The following is a 25,560-nucleotide window of genomic DNA, read 5'->3' on the forward strand; positions in this document are numbered from 1 at the left end:
AACACTCCTCAAGTGTTTTCTCCTCTTGGACAGCTACGGTGCTTCATCAGGGACAAATTACCTGGAAAATTACAGTGGACCTCAACCTACGCAACTGCCTCTGTCTGCAGAGCCGAGCTCGTCCTCTCACCTCTGCAGGGACGGACACAGACATTTGGAGGGGCTATTGCTCTCGCGAATGTCTTAAAACTCTTTTTTCTCATTGTGTTAAGTGTTTAAAAAAAAAAAAAAACAAAAAAAAAAAACATTGTTATTGCTGTGTGCAAGATCTATTCTTCTCCTTATCACACTATAAAGGTACGTGCAAGCTCAGCAGAGACTTTGAAGATGGAGCTGTCTCAAAATGAAACATTAATATAATTCTGAATAAGTTAATGTACATTTAAATTAATAATAGGCTACTATTATGCACAGCATCTATCTTTCTCCTTATCACACTTTTACTGACATGGCTCTTTTATAGTAACTCTCGAATGTATTATATATTATATATGAGATGTAGCTGTCATTATGTAGCTGTCTGATTTGTTGCGTGATGCACCGCATACTCTTCCTCACTCTCTGGTCTGGAGCCTTGTGGTAGGGCCTCATCTTGACTAGAATGATTAGAATCAAAATCGTAACGTATATGGTATACTGTATTTTACGCTGCTAAAAACGCAACTGAAGACAACTGAACACTAGTGCAGCCAGTTCGTCACCTTACTTCCTGCTTTACTCCCGTCATAACTACTACGGCCACTAGAGGGCTAGCGCGAGGTCGTAATTGCACAAACGACCTCTGGGAAAGTTTCTCAGCGAAGGACAGTCTCTTTAATATTAATCATTTCTCTAGATTAGAACGTATGTGATAACAACTAATTAGGCTACTTAAAAAAAAAAAAAAAAAAAGTAATTCTGAAACTCTCAAGTTGAAATCAATGTTGAAAATTCGCAAGTTGAAATCGGTGTTGAAAATTCGCATGTAGCCTATAAATGGATGTTGAAAATTCACAAGTTCAAAGCGACATAGGAAATCACATCCATTTATCACAATCACTCCTGTGTGAGTTACCTTAAGCAGGGTTTGGACCCTGATCTCCTGGGTGTCAGTCAGCATCAGTCCCCACTGGACCATCTTCAGGGATGAGAAAGAAGAAACATCACCTTCATCAACCTGATGAGAAACAAAGTTTGTCTTTTCCTTCGGTTGCCCCTTAAACTTCTTAAACAGTGAATCCATTAAAAACATCTTAGGACGAAGAGTAAAAACATTTTTTCAACTCACCAAACAGGAAGTGACACATAACTCAGCTAAAACGTCTCAGAGGAGTTTAAACCTGCTGATGGAGGCCACACTGATGTTTTCAAACTGGTCTCATGGGATATACAGTATGTACAGTACATCTGGCCACTTTTTTGCAGTGCCACAAATACGTACTGCCAGGTACCCTATATTCTGCCAGAGTTTTGAGTAACAAATGTCCACTGCAGGTGCTAAAGAGAAGAACTGTAATGTGGCTGAAATGAATTGTACTTTATTATTTTATATTATTAATTATATATATCAACATTATTTTAAAGCAGTTTGTTTCGTGTCGCACATATCTCAAACTAATGTATTTTAATTAGAAGCAGCCTATATTTCGTGCCTGCACCACATATTGTTTCTGTCAGAAAACACTCAATTTTACTAATGATGGACTGCTACAACAGTTAAAAAAGTAAATAAATAAAAAAAAAAGACAAAGTTTATTTAGGTTTTTTTTCTCCAGAGGGGTAACTCAGCCAATAAGGGCAAACGGACTGTTGCCCGGGCAACATTAGCCTGTACCTGTGCACTTCCCTGCATCTCTAATATACCTGTCCTGCACTGACCTACTTTGTCACTGAACAGATCTCATACAATCTCATTCAAGTAAATTCTACTTCAGCTGGATAACTAAAAAACTGCTAAATATCATCCACAGTGTCTATTTTGTCATTACGACCGTTTTCAGTTCTTTATTTTGCTCTGATGTGTCTGCCACCCATACAGCTAGTAGTCCAATAAGACAGGCCACCTACCTTTATCTCTAACAGATCATAATGCTTGTCAATAATGCATGATTCACTTCCAAAGCGGTGCACCAAGACTTTAAAAAACAATCTGGCATGCCATACAAACTGAGGCTATATGGCAATAACCTAGGGATTGCATTTTTGCTTTATTGAACATTTCAGCATTCACATATAAAATAAACTTTTTTTAATTTTTGTGTTAAATATTTTAATTTATTTTAATATATTTCCTATAAAACATGTTCCATTTCTATGTCCACTCAGTCTCAAAATGTCTCTATTACTGTAAAATACATTATTTAATCCAAGAATAAACAGATCGCAAAGGATGTTACTGTAAGTTGCAGTAATAAATAAGTGGTTTCCAGAGGATATAAGTAGGCTACATTATCACAAATATTAGGATTTTTTTCCCCCTCTTAGTTTTACGCTTGTAAAATGTCACAATCTGTCTCTAGATGATATCAGTATTTGTGGCCGTGGAAAGCAAGAGATTTTAGGAGCATCGTAAATAAAATTATGATTCTCTATGTAATATTTAAAGTAAACATGCCATTACATAAAATGCATGTTTTTTCATATTTTTTTATATTTATACCATATGTTCTCACTTAAATAAAACCCTATATAAAAAGTTTGCCATTTTAAAATCAAAGTAAAAGTAGATATTCACTTTCAAATTCCATAAAAAAAACAAGTTTATTGAGGAAACAAGAAAAGTAACAAACCTGAAAGTACAAGTTGACTGTACTTACATGTAAGTGACTGAGTAAGAATATGTATTATCTCTCTACACCTGAGTGTTAGTAACCTATTCATTAGCAACTCTAAGGTAATAACCTAAATCTACAGCATGTAGATGTGTAGCACGTGTATTTGCATACACAAAGGTTTTCAAGTGGTGACTGTTAATGGATTATAGGGAAAAGTTAAAAACACAATCATCTATTAGTAGTGTATTTGTAAAAATATATTGGTAATGCTGGCTATTAGTTCAATAAAAATAAAATTCATGATAAAAACATATACACATATAACATATAACATATATAAGTATAGGTATAAGTATAAGGTTACATCTCAGTATAACAGACATTTCTTCAGAATCTTTTAAACAAAGAATAACCCTCAAGACAACCATTTTGTGCTTTATAAGAGAAGCTAAATACCCAGCTTCTAGTGTGCACGGGATCAAAGTGGACTTTTAATATCTTCTGAAGGAAAGTGTGAATAGTTCTGAAGCCAGCAATGCACCATTTCTGAACACAGATGGTTTTCCTAGCTCCTCTGTGAAAGGGGCTACATGTAGAGGCAAGGCGGCATTCATGTGGGACACTTGGCATCTGTTAGATTCACAGACACGTATGCTCTGAAACCACCTTGGTAGTGTTGTTGACTTATGGGCATGTGTTGAAAGCGTATGAAGAAGTCTGTACAGTTTTATTGGCTCTGTCATAGGTTCAGCAAATTTCCACTTTTTTGGATTATGAACTGGATTATCACTTCAAGTCAACATTAACATACAGGTCTCTTTAAAATACATTGAAAAGGGTTTTTTTACCCCCACAAAGTCCAATGAGAACACCAGCGAAAGGTTAGGAATATAAAACATAAAGTCCCATTCAAAAGCTTCATGCCTATTGTCTGTCTCTTTGCTGGTTGTTCTTTAAACACTCTAAAAACCTTGACATGATACAAGTGCTTTGCAGAGGCTCTGGTAAAACTTGGCATGAATGTGTGTCATGTAATAACCCTTCAAACATGTAAACATTGTGTTTCCCCAAGTGTTCAATCTCAGGTTACAGCACTTACTCATTTTCCTCCCACCTTGGTCAAACTCTTTTTCTGTCACCCATGTCTTACAGCTAAGGAATCATGCATCACGTTTTGTTATTGCATAAAAGTAACCCAGGTCCTGCTTTTCTATATGAGGAAGGCAGCATCTGCTGTATGGTCTGCTGAATTATTACATATTTCCAAACAGCCAATGCAATGTTTCAAAAGGGGGATGCTACATATTTGTCCAGTACAAGACTTGCTCAACACAGTTTCTCATGGCTCAGTAAAGGGAATTAGCAGGTTTCGAGATGTGATTTTATATAAAAAAAATATATAATGGTATATAATATATAAATAAATATATTGTGGTGTGAGGCTAAAAATATGACTCGAAAAGCCACATTATGTCACTACTCAGTTATAGTGCTATGGCCAAATGTAATGCCTAAATAAAAGCCTGGTGCATGTAAATGAATATAGATATGCGAGAAATGTTATGGCACCTTGACACAGAATTGTGGAGCCACATGGAAATAGCTGAAGTAGATAGTGGAATGTTCTGTTCTACTGAAATGGTGAAATAATAATTCAATCTGGTTGTCATGGTGCCTTTAAAAGACAAAACAATTAACGGTAAATCAACCTAATTATCTTTTCCTCCTTTTCTTTCCCACCCAATCGTTCATCCAAAAATATTAAAATGACTTTGCTTCCACAGAATGTATTAGTCCGATTTCAATACTACTTTTGATTTTCCAGTATACCATCCTGATTTAGTAAGTTATCCCTCTTCTCAGTACTTTCCCATTTCTGCCCTATCCAGTCTTTATTTCAGCTACAATCCAGTCATCTCTTTATATCCGTCACCATAACAACCAAATGTTCTGACAGATTTGCTGGCACTGCAGTAAGAGGTGAAGCCTCAGAGGGAGAGGGAGAGGGAGAGAGAGAGAGAGAGAGAGAAAGAAAGAAAGAAAGCCACCCACCTAAATACCTTGCACCAATAAATGTACACTATGTTCCCAGATCATGTGAGATGTTTGATTTCCAATACAACCTCGCAATCCTCTACTGACTCATACATTCATTTATGTGTGTTTAACACCACCGCAGCCCTGCAGTTCAGATTGCACTGTAGTGCAAGGTATGAGGCAGACACTATCGTCATGAATAAACTTGCCGGTTCAGGTTAATCTACTAATTTTCTAAAGTTATAAATCATAATAAAATCTACATTTCAGTGGTTACGTTCAGGCTAGCTCATCGTCAGTCAAAAAGACAATATAAAAAACATCAATGATGCACAAAGAACTTGGGTTGATGTGTTGTCTTTTCCTCACCATTGGAGTGTCAGTGCTGCAACTACTTTAGTGTACTGTGCTGAAGATTAGAAACTACAAGGAGGAGCATGTGGTACAGCAGCCCTTTAACTATTACGTAGTGGTCTGATGTGGGCTGAGCTGCGGTTATGTCCACAGGCCGACAGGAGCCATGCCTTCTTTAGTGGCCAGTGGAGGCAGCAGGTTCTCCTCACACAGGAACCTCAGGGGGAAGTGGACCAGCAGCCCTCGGACGGCCTTCAGCTCCTCTATGGCCTGCTCAGGGTCTGTGTCGCAGAGGCGCTCCTTGCTGGAGTACTCCTTCAGCTCGCGCATGTTGTGGACAGAGTTGTGGGGCAGGCATTTGAAGACCTGTAGTAGACCAGCCAAGGAGAACAAAGGAGATGTTAGAAAAACTGAAACTACACATTGCTACTGTTAAGAATAAAAAGATCGTGATTTATGATACACTGGCATTTATTTTATGTATACCTTGTCATAAATGGTGGCATTCAGTTTAGCAGGTGCATTCCAGCTCAAGAAGAAGAATTCATCGCTGATTGGATCATCAACATTGATACTTGGGTCTGAAGAAGCTCCAACAAGAACACTGGTGGGGAAAATAAATAACGGCCAAAAGTTCAGCAAGCACAGTGTATTCAAATACAAAGGTTCTGTCACAATATGGTTTAAAGTTCTTAAGTAAGAATTAAACTATATCATCTTTGCATAAAGGGAATTATTGCTATTTTTGCACAGAAATTGTCATGAGATGATTTTCTCAGAAATCACTGTTGCCAGTTTGCATTTGGTAGCTGACACTTCCAATAAATTGCAAACTAAATTAGTCTTGATGTTTTTCATGACAGGCAGGTAGGTGATATACTCCCTTTAAAACTGTATCATGTCTAGAGGTAGTAACCATTAACAGTCATACATTAACAGAATGTCCTATTTCTTCCTGACCTGAAACACTGTTTACGCAGAGCGAGGGTGAGGGGTCCTGCCTGGTACTCCTGCCCTCCCATAATAGAAAGGACACGCTCTTCATCTTCCACAAACACTGCCATCTCACTGTCTCTGCTACCCAGCATGCTGCGGTCATTGATGTTGGCGGATCCTGGAGCACATTTGGAAAGCAAGAGAATTAACAATCTGTCTTCAGAAGCATCACTCGTTAAACCAGTATTCAACGAATGAAGCAACTTTCAGAATAAAATAGCCAATAAAATCGGAAGTATTCCTCAGAATGAGTGCTGCTGCTTCTTTTTCTTGTTCAGCACAGTGTAACCTGTATATTTGTTGTTCAGAAATGGATTTGAAATGAAATGTTACAGGCCTATACTTTATATGATATGAAATCTGTAGAACTCAAAGCTGACAAATCATCATCATCATGGGGGCTGCGGAAGAAATTCAACCTTGACAAACTTTACAATGAGATTTACAATGATTTATGTTTCAGCATTTCAAGCTGGTTTAACATTTTGTGGGCTTTAAAGTTTTAATCCCTACAATTTCAGTCCTGGCATTACATTTTATTTTTTGTAAATGCCTCATAATAAAGGCCATGCAATGTTTTGCCGGTTGAACACTCTTAATGTGAACAAGCGGCAGTGGGAAATATTAGGTTTGCATTAGCAGTAACTTAATACGGCATTAGGAGAGTGAACATAACACAGTGAGACTGATATCAATGAGATACATTACAAACAGTAAGACTGGATTACATGCATGCATTGTTTCCTGTGAATCCCTCGTGTGTGAAGGCCATTTGAATCCAGCGCAGGAATGGCAAGCTCAATGATGACTCAAGAGAAAAATGATAATCTGTCTTTGAATAGTTTGTGCCGGTGGTGACTCACCAATGATATAGCAGAGGTCATCGGCAATGAGGGTCTTGCTGTGAACATAGATGAGCTCTGTGACAAGGGACTGGGAGAGCTGGGAATGTGTTCTCAGGCCACAGAGTGTGATGTACTCCGTCCACAGGTCCTTAACTGGGGGGCAAACCAAAATCACATGATTTACAAGAGATACTACAAAAACTGTGAAAATGTATTCAGAAACTCACATAGACTCTTAAAGTGGATGTGAAAAGAAGAAGTCAAGGGTGAAAATGGAGACTGGTGGGCAGATACCTAGTACCAGTAGCTTCAGTTTAAAGGAGCAACACGAAGAGAAAGAAAGAAACATGTTAGAGAGGAAACAGGTGGTATTTTATGTCAGGTGGATTTTTGTGTGGAAATGAGAGCAGATAAATGGCAGAAAACTCACCTTCACTAAGTCTTGACAGGATGGAGTGCTCCCCTCGGCACATGGTCCTGGGACATTATTATCCATTAAAATGACATAATTAACCCAATATAGGACAATTATATAACAATAAATCATAAAAAATAATAACTCAATAATCTTGATAAACAGAATGTCTTCTGTTAGTTCACTTCTGGGCGTAACATTCACAACAAACTTGGAAATCTGGTGGATGAATACAAAGACTGAGACTTTAATAATACTGCCATGCTGTGTACTGGCAGTAACAGGGTGACTGGGCTCGTTAGAATAAAAAAGGTATATACAGAAAATCAATTACAACTCTACATGATTGGAGCCAGAAGAAAGTTCAAAGGTTGTGTCTCTTTATTGTTTCTTTAGGTTCTTGTAAGTTATAATGCTCGGTCTGGTCTGTGGGCTGAGTGCAGAATGATAACGGGAGGAAAGGGCTCTCACCTGAAAGTGAAGTGCAAAATAGCTTGGATGGCATTTCCACCTCCTGCACCAATGTCTCCCTCAAATCCAGGAAGTAGAGGAATCACCACAAACACTCTGTACTTCTTCTGCTCTCTGCAATAAGACACAATGTTAACATTTGCATTGTCTCCAAGTGTACTATTTAAACATTAATACAAGTGGACTATTCCTTTTACTCATATTTCTATTCTGTGTTATGATTTGCTAGGCAAATGCTGGAATGTACTCTTTTTTTAGTTTAAATCCACTTTGAGCTTCATGAAAAACCTCTTTATAACTGCAAGGTTCAAGAATGTGTGTATGCAAAATGAACGAAGCGCCACATAAATCTGTCTAGTACACTCAAACCAGACCTGTGTGCACGCAAGATTCGATTCACAATTGCATCACCGATCCCGTTATGGACAGTCTTCCCATCGGCACAGCTGATGAAGAACTGGTTCTGAGGGCAGAAAGGAGACAGATGGTGGCTCGGTATGAGGTGTGGGCTAAAACAGGTAGGTAGTAGCTGGCAAGGACGTGACCGAGCCGTGATTATATCCAAACTCATGAGACTGCATGATGACACGAGACACACATTGGCTACAGAATCTCTCAGTAGCCCGTGAAATTAACTAGTCAAATGGTATGTAAGTAAGAATCACGTGCTGAAACATTAGAAATAAAGGGAGGCCAATCAATCTATACAAATAGATGTATTTTCACACATTCTTAAGTGTTGCTACTAAAATGATTTGAGGTTTTTATCATTTTTTTGTTATGATTTCGACAGTGTTTAAATGCTCAGCTGTAAAACAATCATTAAAAAGCATAGGTGGACATTATCAGTAATGCTACCTGGTACATGTTTGTCTGTGACTGGCCAAAGCATTCCTGCATTACCTCGATGTAGATGTAGTGCTCGCTGTTCTCGATGGTGTGGATGTAGGCCTTGAGGATCGAGTTCTCACAGGTTCCAGTAGACCAACGGTCGGCAGAGCGCAACACCTACAAAAAAGACATGTCAGTCCATGAGACATGTCCTCTGGTTTGCAAGCAGTTCAGTAGCTGTGTCTTCTTTGCCTTACACATCATAATAACTTGCTGACACCAAATAAACTTTAACATCCAAGCGTAGCACAAGAATTACCAAGAATTACAAGAAACGTAAGTATTAGCACTTCTTAAAATACATTAAATATTTTTGTAAGTACTTTTTAAAGCTTCTGCTGTATTATATACTTGTAACAAAACCGAAACCTGAAACTGCTGCCGCATTGTAGTAATTTAAGATTGTGATGTACTCAGCTTGTTTCTTCCATTAACTTCTGCTTTACTTATGGGGACACTATAAGTTCTACAGCACTAGCACATACTGAAGTATTGTCCCTGAAACGTGAATCAAACAAACCTGATTGAAAAGCTACAGCATAATAGTGAGCAAGGGTTAGGGTTACAGGCCACCGCCCACAATAGAAGAAAATACACACAGCAAATGGTATTGTTACCAACACTCACTGTCTGAACACTAGGGCTGGGACGGTTACCGCATTACTGCAATATTGCGGTCACGTGACGCCTACCGCGGGTCTGAGCTCGTCACCGTCATCACCGCAAAAAAACATTGGCCTGCACGTGTGCACGTTGTGTCTAATGACATGGATTCATTGATTCTAATGACATTGTGTCTTACATGGATTCAAGGTTTTCTAAACAAAACTTATCATCAAATTGGAGCAAATCCGAGTTTTCGCGAGTTGGGGAGCGTAATATTCCACAACATTCCATTCGTGTTGACTATTAGGCCTATATGCGAGAGTACCTGTGTAATGTCTTGTATCGGAGAAATGAAGGCAAAGACATTTCTACATTCTCAGCTGAGGTAGACACATTAACGTTACAGCTGCAGTGTTTACCATTGCACATTAGCCTAGCAGCTAACGGAGTTTCCTTCTGTTTATAGCTTTAGCCCGATAAAACGGTACGGTTGAATTTCAGCCTGCATGCACGTTTCATAACCTGAAACAGAGCGTCTTATGTTGGTAGAGAGAGCAACTGCCAAGTCGCCCTCTCTGCTCAGCTGGTAGACAGGCTGCACTCGGCATTGTCGGCAAACTTTATTTATTTTACTTTATTGACAAAAGAGCTTTCTGAACTGTCTGTGGAATGGATCAACGGAGATAAGAGAAACCCTTGTGGCCCTAAATGACAGCAAAACTCAGTAAAGACTCTCACATTGAGCTGAAATGGAAACACTGTGCTGCAATCTTTTAATACAGTCTATGGCTGCAACACAGTGGCGCAAAAAGTGGGTATGCGCTATATGCGGCGCATAGGGGCGCAGCACCATGTGGGGCGTCAAAGCGATGGTAAAAAAATATATATATATATATATTTTTTTTTGGTATTTTCTATATGTGGCTGCTGTTGCGCATTTCTAAATCATTTCTGCATTTCCTCAATGTTATTATATAACATTTCAGAGGACTAACAGGATAGAGTAGGTGCCCTGTCTCATAAGATTCCATCATAGAATGTTGACATAGAAGGGGGGGGGGGAGTGAGCGCAGAGCAAGCAGGTACGAGTAGTGAAGTAGAGTAGTATGGAAAAAGAAAAAGAACCAAGCAAAACAGCTGTTGGGGCGAGAAATAGACAAAGAAAGAGGGAAAAGGAGATGACATGTTAAGGGATGCAACAGCAGTTAAATAAGTGGATGGTGAAAGGCAACAAGTAGGATTTAAAGTGTGACGTCTGTGCTTGGAGGCTCGCAAATATTCATGTTAACAGACTAGCTAGCGTTTGCTAACACTGGGAATGTAGCAGCCAAATGGGGGTTTACAGCTAGCTTAGAATCTGCAAAAACAAGGTTGCTGAGCTGAAAACTGATAAATATAAGGTAGCATGTACAATAAATGACAAGAATCTGGAAAACATAACTTATGCAATAACTCTGGTTTACCATGGAATCATGCATAGATTTGCTACCAAACTTGGAGGCTTGCAAATATGCATGTTAACAGACTGGCTAGTGTTTGCTAACTTAATGCAAACCAATGTTGCTGATAGCTACATTTAGATTTTGGTTAAACCCTATGGTACCAATCCCATGCATGACATATCTCAATTTTATTAAGGTCAAATAACAACTGGTAAATATAAGGTAGCATGCACAATAAATGACAAGAAGAAAAACAAATACATATGAAAAAAAATAATAATAATAATAAATATATATTTATATTTAAAATATAAAATGTGAATGTAATTTCAACAGCAGCACAACCTTACTGCATAATAGTTGTCTTATCTGATGCCATCACTAGGCTGATTTAAGAATTGAATTTAGGCTGCTATATTTAACAGTGAGTTCATTTTATTCAGGTGTGAGGATGCTGGGTCAGGAAAGACAGGGGAAGGCAACAGGTAGGTCTAACATTAGGTGAAGGTGTAGGAGGAGCCACTTGATACCAACAGATTCATTTCTTAATATTATTAATATGGAAAAACTAATGAAAAATTAGTTATCACATAATGTTTATTTGACAATATGTCTTAGTGGAGAAGAACACAGGCAAGGAGTGAATGAGACAGACATGAGGTCGGCGATGGCATCACGTAGAGATGAGACCAGTGATGACATCAGGTAGGAGTTCTATTAGACCACACAAAACTAAATGTGCAGTATGGTTTGAAGTTCTGTTGACCAACCTATTCACTGTGTCCTTTTTGGGGGGGAAATTGTGTTTTTCCGGGGGTAACGCCATTCACTTTACCGGCAGTAGCCTAGCTATTGACAATAGATAAAGCCACCGTGTCTTGAGAAGCTCTAGCTTGTTGTTTTATTGTTCACTTTTAACTCACTTTACATCAACTTCTATCTCTTTTTCCTCTCTCTTTTCCTCACAGCGGCACTCATATGCTACTCTCCGTTACCGCTCGCTCTCCTGGGCACTGACGTCACTCACTTAAGGCACCCTGCCATTCTCGCTCTAACACTACTCTTGTAAGGGGGTTGCGGTATACCGCTCTACCACGGGAATTTCTTGCTTTTCAACCGCGGTAAGAAAAAATCCATACCGTCCCAGCCCTACTGAATGCTTCAAATCAATAGCATAGAGTGAGAATGATAGCCTCATGCCAGTTATATTGCTAATGCTAGCATTAGCCATGCATGGACCACATTTCCCATGAAGTCCGTTGCAAAGTAGATGCTGTCCCCCATCCCCGTCTTTGGCAGTGCATGTGTTTTTTCTGGCTAAACTAAACAGGACAGACATGTTAAAACGAGATTTTCATCCACAGGCTTTACTCTTGTTCCAGCATCTGCCATCGCAAAAAAACTCTGAATACTTTAGCCGCACTTCAAAAGCCAGAACAGTGTTTCTTTGTTGTACTGTAAAGAAAACCATTTGACGTCCTACTAAATCTGGTCTTGATCTTTGTGTTGCACAATGTAAAATGCAAAGTAGAAGCCAGTAGGGGCTTTCAATCTCCTTTTTTTTTTTTTTTTATTTGTTTACAGTAATTACATTTGACTAATTTCCAAAAATAATATGGAGATGACCAGCAGCATGGTTTCTTTTATAAAAGGCAAAATATGGATTTCCTGTGCTGTCTGTGACACAGAAGTCTGTTTCCCACATTCATACATTAAGTTTTCTGTGTTGTCATCAAGTGTGTAAAGAACCCAAGATTGATGTTCTGTGTGTTTTCTGGTTGGCTCTAATGTAAAGTATATCTCTGGTGTTCTCTTGAGTGTTTGGTGAGCCTGTTTTACAACTGGCCACTGTTCTCCGTCTGAATTGCCACCCACAGTGAATAGAAAGAAAGTCTGATTGATCTAGAACACTAATATCACATGGGATCAGTCTTTGTATATCTTTGTCAATTCACATTTTTATTCTGTTTGTTCAGTAATGTAGTGATATTATAATTAATAGTCTGAATAGACATATATATTTATTAATTTATCAAGATTTTAAAGAGCATCACATAGCATGCACGTTGTCCATCATTAACTGTAAGATTCATATACTCATCTTTTTCTGTTTTCCTAAAAAAATCCCACACAACCTTTTGCACAGGTCAGGGACTTGGTATATGGTGAATGTGCGTGCATAAATACCTGCACTTTGGCCTTCTTGGATCCAGGCACAGTGAATGAGAGTGAATCAGCAGTGCAGTGAGACTTGGGAAGAAGGTAAGGGTAGAACTCGTCCTTGTACTTGTTTTTGAAGATCTAAAGAAGACAAAATAAATGAATGAAAGCCAGATTTGTTACCTTCCTGTTGGTCATGTTTCACACAGAAGCCTTGTTTAAAAGTTAGATGAAGTTTGTTTTACTACTATGGCCAGGTTAGCTCAGTTGGTAGAGCAGGCGCATATATATAGAGGTTTACTCCTCGACGCACTGGCTGCAGGTTTGACTCTGACCTGCGGCCCTTTGCTGCATGTCATTCCCCCTTTCATATATTCATCTGTCATGTGGAAATAAAGGCCTAAAATGCCCAAAATAATTATCTTTAAAAAAGATAATTTGTTTTACTACTAACTATCTGGGTCATACTTTTGTAGTTATGGCTAATTAACCCAATATGATATCAAAGCATAACATAGTAGAGACTGTAGCTTACTACTTCCAATAGGGCCACAGCAACAAAAGTCAGGTTTAAAAAAATATAAACTTATTTAAAACTGTGTTTAAACATCCAAATAACTGCTTTAAATAGTTAATATGTGTAAAAGTCATCTGAAGCTTGTATACCTGTCCATCTGTCAATAGCACTCATGCTCCGGTCTCTAAAATGATGAGGATGTTTATAATATTATGCTAACATATAGAGATTCAGGCCAAAACAATGACAATAAAACCTAGGTAGCTTTAAAATGACAGAACTTTCCTTTCAGTCTGACCTTGGTGAAGTTCCAGCGCTGGATGAAGTGGCGGGCTACATCCCTGGCAGCTCCGCCATGAACAGCTGCAGACAGATCACGCCACGGCATGCGGGGAACTTGAGTCCGGTCGATGTTATCTGGAAATAGATATAAAAAGCAATCCTTTCAACTCCCTGTTGTCAGAGCCTCTGTGTTTGCGTGTGTGTGATACTGAAGGAGATTTAGATAATATACCTTCAAAGGGTCTGTCCAGTTGGACCCAGTCTTTCCTGATAAAGTTGCTGTAGTCTTTGCCAAGCCACAGTTTATTATTGCAGGTCAGATCATAAGGGTCCTGCTCTGCTTGCTTATCTGGTCCAGATGGTTTGAGACCATCAGCCGCACCATTACCCTGGTTAACAGAGACATCGGTTAGTGTCTGCAGGGGGATTGGGATTGCCTGAAACTGTAGTATAAAATTTATGAAATTGTCATTGACAATTCTAAGAGTTTTGTTGTTGTGTAGACCTGATTAATTACAATATATTGATGATATAATTTGAAGGGGACATATTATCCTTAGTTAGTGTCTGCAGGGAGTGTGACATATTAAAAGAACACTGGTTCATGAACTACTGTACACATACTCCTGCTCAATCAGTGGACACAACAGGCTAAAAAGAAAAATGTCTTACTCCTTTATCTCCTTTTGGCTCCCCATCGGTTACACTGTTGGCCGTCAAGCCCAGGTCAGTTAGCCAGTACTGGTTGGTATCCCACCTCCCAAACGCCAGGTCAATCCCTCCCACAAAGGCCACCGTTTGGTCAATAGCCACCATCTTTTCATGGTGAGCCCACAGGAACACCACAGAGGACACATGGTCAGGATGTCGCATTACCTGATGGACATAAGGGGTAAATTTGACATTAGAGCATGAGATGAGGCCTCCGTTAATTGTGTATAACAAATACGTATATGTGGCGATGTGACAGACCTTGATGTTTGGGTGCATATTCATAAGAGTCCTCTTGCTGTGTTCACTATTGATGCCAAGTGCTAGCTCCACCTCTTTGTACAGCAGGACACACACTTTGACTCCTTGTTCCTGCAAGAAAAAGTTTAAAAAGAGGTCACACCATTTGAAAAAGTGATCAGCACAGGTAATGTAAAATATGACAATCATTTAATTTGCATAAAAGAGTAGAACAAGATAGAGAGAATGCCTACTGCTTTGCGTTTGAGGATTTCATCTAGACGCCAGTAGTTATCAGTTGCTGGTCGCTTTAGAAACACTTCAGGGCTGAGCCTGACAGAAAAGACATTAGCATTATTCACATTAGAAATACACTTCATATGTAGCTAAAATATTTAAATGGTACAACTTGGTAAGACAAAGCCTCTTCATTACCAAATCCAGATCTTGCTGACACTTACCACCAATCTGTGATGAAGATTTCCTCCCTGGCTTGTTCGAGAGAATCAGCCAGGTCTGCAAAGTAGCCACCTCCATTCACATACCTACAAACAATATCCATGCACCATAAAAGTTGAGCAAATAAGGGTGAAATGTGAAGACAGAGAGTTGTAAATCTCAGGTAGAATACGTATCGGACCATTTAGTGAGTGTGTTCTCCCGTGGTGGAGCAAACCCCTCGAAGCGATGCACTTTGAGAAAGTCACAGGTTTCTGCCAGCCGGTTGATTTCATGACTCCACCAATGAGTCTGTCTATAGTTGCTGCACTTGATGATCAGACTCCTGGACAAAAACAAACAGGCTTTGTATGCATCACAAAGAGAACATTACCCCAGGCATAAATATATGCTCTCAGTGTGTACACAGCTGACCTACCGAGAGAAGTTCTCAATACAAACTCCATATCTGGTGTCTGTGTGAGCGCGGCCCACTTTCACTTTGAACTCTGGGTCAAACAGCAACACAAAGTTGATGTGGCCGTTGTCTCGGTTCATATACATCAGGAAGGAGTCTTTCACCACCAGCCAGCGCCGTGACCAGCGAAAACAGAACTGATGATGGCCAATGCAGTTCAGGCCTTGGATCCGGTGACCCCCTGACCTCTTGAAGATGGGTCCCTCCCTGAGACAAGTTGACACAATTAATCTCTATCATGCACTTAGTCATTCCCCCACTTTTCCTTGTGTGTCACACACTCTCAAGAAGTTTGCTTACAAGCCTTTGGGTCCGAGATCAGTGACGAAGGAGAGAGCTCCGACAGAGAGAAATTCCATCTGAAAAAAAGTAGATGAGAAAATAGAATAATGCTACATGACATCCACTTTGTATGTGTGTATGCGTGTTTTTGTTTTAAAGCTATTACCATGCTGTGATCATTCCTACAAAATGAGTTCTCCAGCAGACCATTCAGGTACTCCTCAAGGTATTTCTGCAGTAGAAAAGCAGCAAAATCTTGTTACAAAGATAATTGTGCACACATCACTAGTCAGTGTGTGTACTGTATATACTATACATGTATCTGATTGATTGGTTTGATACCAATTTGCTGGAGGTCCTCCTGGTCCGTTCAGTCCCGTGTAGGCTGGGCATTTCTTCTGACATCGCTCTCAGCTGCTGCTTCTCCTTTGCAAATCTTTGAGAGAAATTTGAATATTCAAAATACTCGGTGCTTCAGCAATATGACGATAAAAAGTCATCACATGGATTTCGACTGCAAATCTCTCAGGGTGAGAATGTTGATTTGCATGATTAAAAAAACAGATTTGTGCACCGACCTTCCCAGAGGCAGCAAGTGAAGCATCATCTTGTGCTTGTAAAGGTCTCGATGCAGCTCCTGGAAGTGCTTGTACTTCCTCTTCACTGTCCAGTGGAAGTGGCCATGTGTTAGCTGTACTGTGTATAGGGTGCCTACATGGACCTGGAGGGACATATTGAAATGATGTACATAAGTGTGGTGGTTTAAAATGAGACAATCTTGTACATTCTTAGAGCTTATTTCTTTGTTTCTCTCAATCATATATGCCATTACACATGACCTTGTAGAAATGTACAGTAGCATGAACGTTCAAGGACAAAAGACTGTCAATGTGGAACTGTAATAGTTATAAAGTGAGCTCCTGATTACTCAAATATTTTTGTTAAATAATGGCCCTACCTTCAGAGGCCTCAGCAGTAAAACCAGGCATCCCAGAAACATCCACTTCCTCAAACACTCAACACTATACTCACCTGCTCTACCTTAGCATTGTATCTACACCTGAAATTACACTCAACGCAAAGCAACTCATCATGTTTCCAGCCTCCCTCTCTATCTGACCAACAGTAGTCTAATATAACAGCTGAGCCTGCTGGCTCAAAGCAAAACCCTCAAAGTTCAAACCCCCAGACAGCAGTTCAATAACCACACAATAAAAAGGGCGGCTGACAGTTTTACTGCTTTCATAGATTGGTATACCATAACGTCAGTGTAAAGTCTAGTCAAGTTTAACTTCAGGGTGTTTTCAGTCAGGCTTTAAAATATTAGATATTCAAAAGTGATCATGGGTTGATCATGTAGAAACAGTTTTGACATGGTTATAAAGAGTGACTAATTAAATGTAAATGTCTGTGCTTTCACCTCAGGCTTATCTAAGGCTTTCTATAAATACTAGCTTTCAGTTAACAACTACCAAACTATTTTTTTGTAATGATTTTCCATATATAGTTAAAAACAGGTGTACCTTTGAGCGAGTAGTGTGTTTCTCTGTGTTCTCCACTCTGCATGTAATAGGGATCCCAGGCATTAGGGGAGGTATCCCCTCCTCTTTTATTTCAGGAAGATGATGCACCACAAGGAAGGGACGGCCATCTGTGATTTGGAAGATTAGACCATTTTAATAAATAAATTCTGATGCAGCCAATAAAGTTTCAATGGTAATGTATTTATAAAAGGGACAGTTGTTCTTACCACTGCTGGACATGAGGCCATCTATCTCGTCTGGACTCAGACCTTGGGCGTCACGCGAAAAGCGCCTTCTGGCCAGGTTTTGGGCCGTCGAGCTTTGAGCCACTGGCTCTTCCACATCTGGGCTGGCCATTGCACTGTTGGTGCAAGTGCCAGCTTCCCTGGTGCAAAGACAAAAGAAAAGGGAGTTTTACATTTAAAATCCAGAGTTTGTGCACCATGTCACCAATAAGCATATATAATGTGCACTACAGTGGCATGCATGAGACAACTACTGATCAAACTAATGTGAAACTGAGACCAATCTACAGCATAATGAGATTTTAAAGTCACAAGCTTGAAGTTCACAGTATTTCATCACCTCAAAAAATAAACAATAAAGTGATTCAGTATTCCAGTAAAGGCAAAAGTGAAGTAGATTGCAGGCAGCACCGTACAGCGTTGTAACTCCACAGAGTGCAAGTTTTAACTTCATTAATTGCATAATTAAAATATCTTTTATATCATAATATCTTTTATATATATTGAAGAGATTCAGTGTACTGTATATGTTCTCTATACATGGCTTCATAATGTCTAATCAATCTAAATTCTTATTAGTTTATCTATGTGTTTATATTCACTAAAAATAACATCACTAGATGAAGCAGCCACAGCAGAAATTGCTTTAATGTGGGTTGCATTAGTAGCAGTTGCAGTACCAGTTGTTGACTGAGTAGCAGTAGCAACAGAAACACTAGTAGAAGTAGTTGTGTAAAAGCAGCAGCAATAACATGGTTGAACCAGCATTAGCAGTCAAAGTAGTTAATACCAGCACAGCTATTACACGTGGAGACACGGTTCAAGTATCTGAAGAGTCAGTGAAATAATCTGACAGGACAAGTAGGTTATTCAAATGAATCTAATCCTTGAGGAGAGCGACATGATTACACAAGAACAAGCATTTAATTCAGTATCACTCCATGTTAGAAGTAAATGTTAAAATGCCATTAATACATACATCGCAGATGTCTTGTGGTATTTACCTGTTGATCAGGTCATCGACACTGCGACATACAAGAAGTCTAGGACACAGCTACCAGTGTAGAAAAGAGTGCGTGAGAACTCTTTTGTATAGTGTGTGGGAAGATATCTTTGACTGACAGAATGTTTCCTGGGCAACAAGGCAAAGGGGAGGGAGTGTACGTGAGTGTACGTGAGTGAGTGTGTGTGTGTGTGTGTGTGTGTGTGTGTGTAAAAGGAGAGAGAGAGAGAGAGAGAGAGAGAGAGAGAGAGAGAGAGAGAGAGAGAGAAAGAATGTACAGACTGAGTGGACACAGCCTGACCATAAAAACAGGCTGTCGCAGTCAGAACAGACTACCCAGGGAGGCCAAGCTTTGTTCACTTTGACATAAAAGAAGACACAATCTCACCTCCTACTATACTGAGAGAAAAATGAGTTTTTCCATCTCCCCAATCTTCAGAAACTGCCCTATTTATGTGGGGAGAAAAAACAATATGCAAAATATACTAATTGTTGCCATGCACTAAGAAAAACAAACTCTGTAGTAAATGTTTCTGACTTATTACATCTGTAGTGTCTTTGTGTGATTAAAATGTAGTTGTTGTTTTGTGTTTATCTAGTTTGTTTTTTTGTGTATAACATAATTATTTGTTGTCTTAGTTGAGGCATAGTCTCGCTTTGCCAGACCATCCACACGCTGTGGAGCGGAGAAGGGTCTGGCTAATCCACATAGCATTCCGGGATGGGAGAAAAAAGTGCTCTGGTTTATTGGGATTTCTTTAAACCAATCACAATCAGTCATCAGTCATTGGCTCTAAGCTTCCACTTCCAATCCCGGAAGTGGAATGTCAAGGATATAGACTAGTACAGGCACAGCAAAGCAAGTTCAGCGATAATGCTGAAGTTAATCAAAAAGACAACGGAGTAAGGGCCCCTTCACACCAAAGAATGGATCTGGCGAATCTCCACAGGGTTGTGCGGTGGCAGGAGTGTCAATTATATGTCCCATTTGCGTGACGTCCTGTTGTGTTATTTAATCCCCCAATGTAGACTTAATATTTCCCAATTATTGTTTTCCGTCAGATCGTTTATAGAGCTCAACATTTCTGAGCGCACTTGAAGGCAGCTTCATTTCACAGAGAAAGAGAGAAAGAAAAGTAGAAATAGAAAGACCTGCGAGTGAGGACCGCCGCAGTGTGTGTGTGTGAATGCAGCCTAATATGTCTTATACAGAAATGGTTGTAACAGTTTTTCTTTCTCATGGAATTATAGTTAAACATTGACATTTTCTCTGTTGTTTTCAGTCAATTATGGTAGTCCTTTAGTAGGATTCAGATGTGGTTCTTAGATGTTTCATCATCATCTTCTTTCCCAAACTCTCAATTCAATTAAAATAAGCTTTATTGCCAAAGTTAATTTACATATTGAACTAGAATAGCACTGGGAGAGTGCAGACCTCAATGTCAATACAATGTGAATTTTCCCAGTCGGGAACCCATTTTTCAGATTAGTCCGACACAACATGAATGCAGCACAAATGCTCCATCTTGCAATGTTAAAGAAATTGAAAAATAGTTTGTATCCGCCCATTGATTTGGATCCGCTCCAAAATTGAACGGGGTTCTTTCTTGGCCCATGCTACACCCTTCTGCCAAGTTTCATGAAATTGGGATAGTAGGTTTTTTTTTTTCCATAATCCTGCTGACAGACAAACAAACAAACTAAATAACAGTTAGTTAGTTTAGAAATAATAAAGTTTTGTTATTTCTCTGCATTTATAGTTTCCTTTTCCACACTTTTGGTTCAACCTTCTTGCATCACTTGTAAAACTCCTAAAAACACAAAAAAAGTGTTTCCCCAATGCAGGAGAAACTACACAAGAGCTTGAGTGGCAATTTGCAGGTACAATCAGGGGCAATACTGAACACTAGGTGGGTATAGTGTATCACCTAAAGGCTATACACAGCATCTAAAGACTTAAGGAGTGGCAATAAAAAATAAAGGACAAGTGATTGCTGCAATAAAACAATCACTAACCAATCTGGGATCAATCATCTCACTATAATTATTTATATATACATATATATATTTTTGTTCTTGTTTAAAAGGTATGCCTTCTGGAAAGGCGATGGAACAGACAGGAGAAGAGCATTTAAGCTGAGATAATGGACAGCAATCCAGTAACAGGAGGTCTGCCTAATATTTTGTGAATTCAGTTTGAATTAAAGTTATTCCCTGTATACCCATACATTTGTTATGGGTCACTTGATACGAATGTCTTATGTAGATGTAATCTCAGTTACTGTACTCTCAATTATTTCCTTCATCACAAATATCACATGACTTAATTAAGTGTTTTGTTGTATTCAGTTGAGTTTCTATCATCTGCTGAAGAAACTAATTCTAATTAATTCTAATTCTAACTAACTCCCATCAAGATCGATCTACACCAGATGTTGCTGGGATTCTCATCCAAAGAACAAGTCATGTTTTATTTCCTATAAAACCCATATTAGGGCCATTTCCACTTAACTATTTCTGAACTTTTCAGAAAATTCTTTTGTTGTTTTTCTTCCATTCAGCCATATAAGTTGACAACATTACAATTTAAATTAACTTACAGCTGTTTGTTGACAAAATAATATTTTGCCAAATAACCTCTTCAGTCTGTTGAGTGCTATACAGAGTGGGATGTGGATGGATGTTTACCCTTAAAAGGCAGAGAAGTCTAGTGTTGTTTGACAAGATTTTCTTGTTTTTTGTTTGTTGGAGTGAAACTTTGTCTACACTATTTACTCAGGCTTCCTACCTGCGAAATACAACACTACCCACCCAGAGTCCTCTACAACATGAGCCAAATTTCCCAGAAGGGAGTGCTTTAACTGAAAGCCAAGCCACATCTTACACACCAAATGGTCATATGAGCATAACTGTTTGTGTTTGTATCAGTGGTGCTTGTTCTACAGATATTTTGAACAACACTGAATCAGTCACCACTTTAAGTTGCCAGCAGCAGTGACTGACAAGGCTATGAGAGATATAAAGCCCCTATGTGTAGGATTTGTCTATTTTCTCTACTACAAACAAAAACTTAAACCATCAAAATGATTAAAAAGTAGCTATAATCACATGGAAATACTCCACATAGGGGCTTTAAAGAGCAACTTGAGACCACCTTAAAATCATGTTTTTCTGCAGACCTCTAATAGCTGTTACACACCAACCAGACGGCCGACTGTCGGCAGAAAGTCGCACTGATCAGTCGGGTCCCCGAGGTCCAAAAAAATGCCTCAAAACATACTGAGGCAACGCCGACATGAGCGTACGCTCTGCGCGTGCGCGAACCGTAATACGTCTCCATAGCAGCAGGCGCCTTCTCTGTATTGTTTCTTTCTTGTTTCCCAGAAAATGAAAACTGGCAGCTGATAGGACAAACGCGTCACGTGGGTCTTTTTTCTCCGGAAATTCACAGCCAGACTGTCATGGCGGCTTGTTCAGAATACGATCCCATATTGTACTAAAATAGTTCACCGAAATGTGTTTCTGAAAACATTTTAAGTGAGAAATAGACCGTGCAGTTGCTGAATCTGTCTTCATTTCAGATCGACAAAGGTCAGGTTAAAAGATTTTCGTCAGATTTTGAGAGGCTCATCCGCTCGCCATTTCCGGGTGAGTCCCGAATGCCCTGTCTCCGACTGAGCATGTCGGGTCGGCCCAAATAAAGGCCGACAGCTCCTCCAACGGACGACAGCACGGAACACACTGAACAGACTCGAGTCACCGACCTCGCCAGACTGTCCAACGGCTGATTATCGAGTTGGTGTGTCGGCACCCCAAGGCTGCATTCACACCAAAAACAGGCACTTTGGCGAAAATGCCAGTCCTCCCATTCATTTAAATGTTGGTAGTGCGTATAGACTGTGGTAGTGAGGCCTGCAGGGGATGCCGAAATGTTAAACAGAATCAACTTTTAGATAGGGCTGCCCCCTTAGTCGACTACTTTTGGGTTGTTGTTTTTTTTTGAGGTAGGCCTACGTTATATTTTCTCATGTTCTAGCAGGGCTTGTACACTGAACAGTGTTTCCGGAAGTAGATATATGGTGATGATGACATAGCAAAAAGTCACACCAGCAAAGCATGGTAAACGAGACGGGGTCCATGTTTCAACACGGTTGGTTGGCTGGGTTGCTGGCATCGCTGCAGACCCCTGACGCGCCCTGGTTGACAGCCCTACTTTTAGAGAAACGCTGCGGTGGCCAATCACATATTCGGTTGCAAATCAGAATGAAGTGTAATGTTATGTTTCAGGTGTAATGATAGGCATCGCATTAGAAAAAGTAAAAGTAGCCTAAATGCGGACGGACAATCACTTAGGACCCAGCACTCTAGCAGCATGGCTAAATGCTAGCACCATGGGGAACACAACAGAGACACAAATGGGCCATTTAAGTGCAGTGTTGGGAGTAACGCGCTACAAAGTAACACGTTACTGTAATTCCACTACTTTTAGCGGTAACGAGCATGGAACTAAACGCAATTACAATTACTGAAATTTAAATGAGTTTGTTACCCGCTTTACTGTCTTTTGTGAAAAATTAACACTTGCAGACAAGAAGACAGATAGGCCTACTTTAGCTGCTTCTGATCTAACGTCGCAGGACCTTATGGTGGCGCAATGATACACCAATCGAACAATGAGCATTAAACCACAGCACAGAATGAGCTTTCTCTCCTGGAAGTTTGGACATTACTTTTCAGTCGTTGAAATTAAAGACAAAAATGTAGTGGTGAGTTGTCAATTATGTGCAGCTGTAAAGAACCTATCCACATCTAAGAGTAGCAATTCAAATCTAATGAAGCACCTGTTGAAGCAACACGCTTCGACAAAGCTAGTAGCGAAAGACCACAGCCCTACGGATGCTGAAGACGCCACTCCATGCAAACAACCAAAGCTAGATTGTACATGAACTGCAGTGCAGCCGATAAGCCAGGCAGAGCTGAATAAATTGATTGCTAGGTATGTCATCATCATCATCATCTGTCAACTGTCGAGTCAGTTGCCTTCAGGCAACTAATAAGCAAAATACCAGTGACAAATGGAGGCTCCGGGCAAATGTGCAGGAAGACGTTTTCCAGCAATTTAGACAGAGAATATGCTAAAATGCAGGTTGAGCTAAAAAAACATTTGAGGGTTTACAACATCTTGTCTCATGCTTGATTTGAAGGCCTGTTGCCCTGTTGATTATATATATATATATATATATATATATATATATATATATATATATTGCAAAATCTATCTGATCTTTTAGAAACAATATAGGCTATGGGTGTGGCATTTAAGACATAGGCTACTGCACAAGAGTCTGAAACGTGCAACCAAATGACAGGATCTGGATATGTGTCATACATTCCAATGACTAAAACAACAGTGCTGAGTCAACTAGTGTCCCATGCTAGTGCCCATCGGATTTCCCCAAATCTCCACAATTGTCGCCTTAGGAGTTATTTTTTCACATATGTTTAACCCATCGCATAAAATGACAAGTTTTGAAACGTATTAATATACAACTTTGGTGATAAATAGGCACTTATGCCTCTTTTTTGAGAGTTGATGGTAAGGTACTACAGCTTACACACATTAATGTATGCGTCATCACCAGAACACATCTCTTCATCTTACACCAACATCTGTATGAGCCAACATCTGTATGAGCCGACTTAGGCTACACCACCGAGACAACAGTGTTGTATTATTTTAGGTCTCCGGAAATCAAGATTGACTGTAGAGGTTGAAAATGCTGACAGCTACCTATATGTTTGGTCGTTTTTGTCGTCTCCACCCATATCATTAGCCTGGGTTCTTACAGCGCCGCATTCCACAAAGAAACTATATCTCAGTTTACGAACTACGCCACAAATGTCACCTGGCGAAAGTGACAACATTTACATCACACTCACGTACAGTATCTAGTAGGTAGCCATACGCGCTTCGGTGGCGTGAAATCCGCAGCAGGACAACTTTCTACCGGCAAAGCTGCGACAGTTTAGCTAGAGGAGTGCAATAACGTTATACGTCTTTAGGCCTCAAAATATACTTACTTTCAGCTCAAACACGTCGTGACTCAGCACAGCTATTCCACATGCAGGATAAAACGATATACTTAGGCTAAAAGTTGTATCGTATCCAAGCCTATGCTTAGAGTTAATTTGTATTCCCTGTAGGTGATGCACGCTTTAGTCCCTCCCATAGGGTGCCCATGTAGGAGAGTGTGGAAGATAAAAGACAAAGAATCTTAAAATGTGGCCGCTTGTTCACAAGACTTTTGTTAACAAAGTCGCAATGTGTTGTGAAACCAAACAGGCTTTTTTTTTTTTTTAGCCCTATTTGTGCAGCTGTAGGCTATCAGCAAGCATGCATGAAGAATACTGTTCACGTTGTGAGGTCTGAGCTGCTAACGAAATATGGACTAATGGGCGACAAGACCCGACTGGACGCCAGATTGGGAAACAGGGAGGGGGCAGCAATGATGTTAACATGGTATCAGAGACGATTTAGAACCTGATAATCTTTATTCTGTATCTGTATTCGACTATTCAACAAATCCATGCAATCACGGTCACGGAACATATCACGGGATTTCCGGTTAGCATTTTCAAAATAAAAACCTTGCTAGCAAATATCAAACACAAAACTCACCTCTGACAGTCATTGAATAAAAAAGCGTGTTGGATTTTTTAAGATATTTTAACTTTAACTTTCAACTTTATGTTAGCTTAAAACAAGCCTATGTCTTGTGATATTAAATTTAAAGTGTTCATATTATGCTAATTTTCAGGTTCATAATTGTATTTATAGGTTGTACCAGAATAGGTTTATGTGGTTTAATTT

The 25,560-nt window shown here is 39.6% G+C and overlaps 1 protein-coding gene across 2 annotated transcripts; it reads right to left on the reverse strand.

Annotated features, from left to right (window-relative positions):
* Positions 1–2,720: 2,720 nt before the first annotated feature.
* On the reverse strand, positions 2,721–25,120 carry pld2 (phospholipase D2). 2 transcript variants are annotated; one of them, XM_078265715.1, is made up of 24 exons: positions 24,771–25,120; positions 17,669–17,826; positions 17,442–17,569; positions 16,497–16,639; positions 16,261–16,354; positions 16,085–16,150; positions 15,937–15,995; positions 15,598–15,843; positions 15,361–15,504; positions 15,182–15,265; positions 14,975–15,053; positions 14,742–14,852; positions 14,442–14,645; positions 14,002–14,158; positions 13,786–13,904; positions 12,998–13,111; positions 8,775–8,879; positions 8,246–8,334; positions 7,872–7,985; positions 7,416–7,462; positions 7,004–7,138; positions 6,105–6,258; positions 5,631–5,748; positions 2,721–5,510 (listed from the first exon to the last, which is right to left on the reverse strand). In XM_078265715.1, the coding sequence occupies exons 2-24, from the start codon at positions 17,796–17,798 to the stop codon at positions 5,286–5,288; spliced, it is 2,865 nt and encodes a 954-aa protein (XP_078121841.1). In that variant the 5' UTR covers positions 17,799–17,826; positions 24,771–25,120; the 3' UTR covers positions 2,721–5,285. The 2 variants fall into 2 exon arrangements, with proteins under 2 accessions (XP_078121841.1, XP_078121842.1); XM_078265716.1 differs by lacking the exon at positions 24,771–25,120 and adding an exon at positions 18,691–18,805.
* Positions 25,121–25,560: the final 440 nt, after the last annotated feature.

The sequence above is a fragment of the Sander vitreus genome, chromosome 13, assembly GCF_031162955.1.
Source record: "Sander vitreus isolate 19-12246 chromosome 13, sanVit1, whole genome shotgun sequence".
NCBI lineage: Eukaryota > Metazoa > Chordata > Actinopteri > Perciformes > Percidae > Sander > Sander vitreus.

What these genes read in the sequence shown, in the direction of transcription:
- pld2 (XM_078265715.1), bottom strand. Translation starts at nt 17,798, where the DNA reads ATGGCCAGCCCAGATGTGGAAGAGCCAGTGGCTCAAAGCTCGACGGCC. An exon ending in AGCGCTGGAACTTCACCAAG is followed by an intron (nt 13,112 to 13,785) that starts GTCAGACTGAAA and finishes TGTCTTCTTTAG; the next exon opens with ATCTTCAAAAACAAGTACAA. An exon ending in ATGCCACCATTTATGACAAG is followed by an intron (nt 5,511 to 5,630) that starts GTATACATAAAA and finishes GGTCTACTACAG; the next exon opens with GTCTTCAAATGCCTGCCCCA.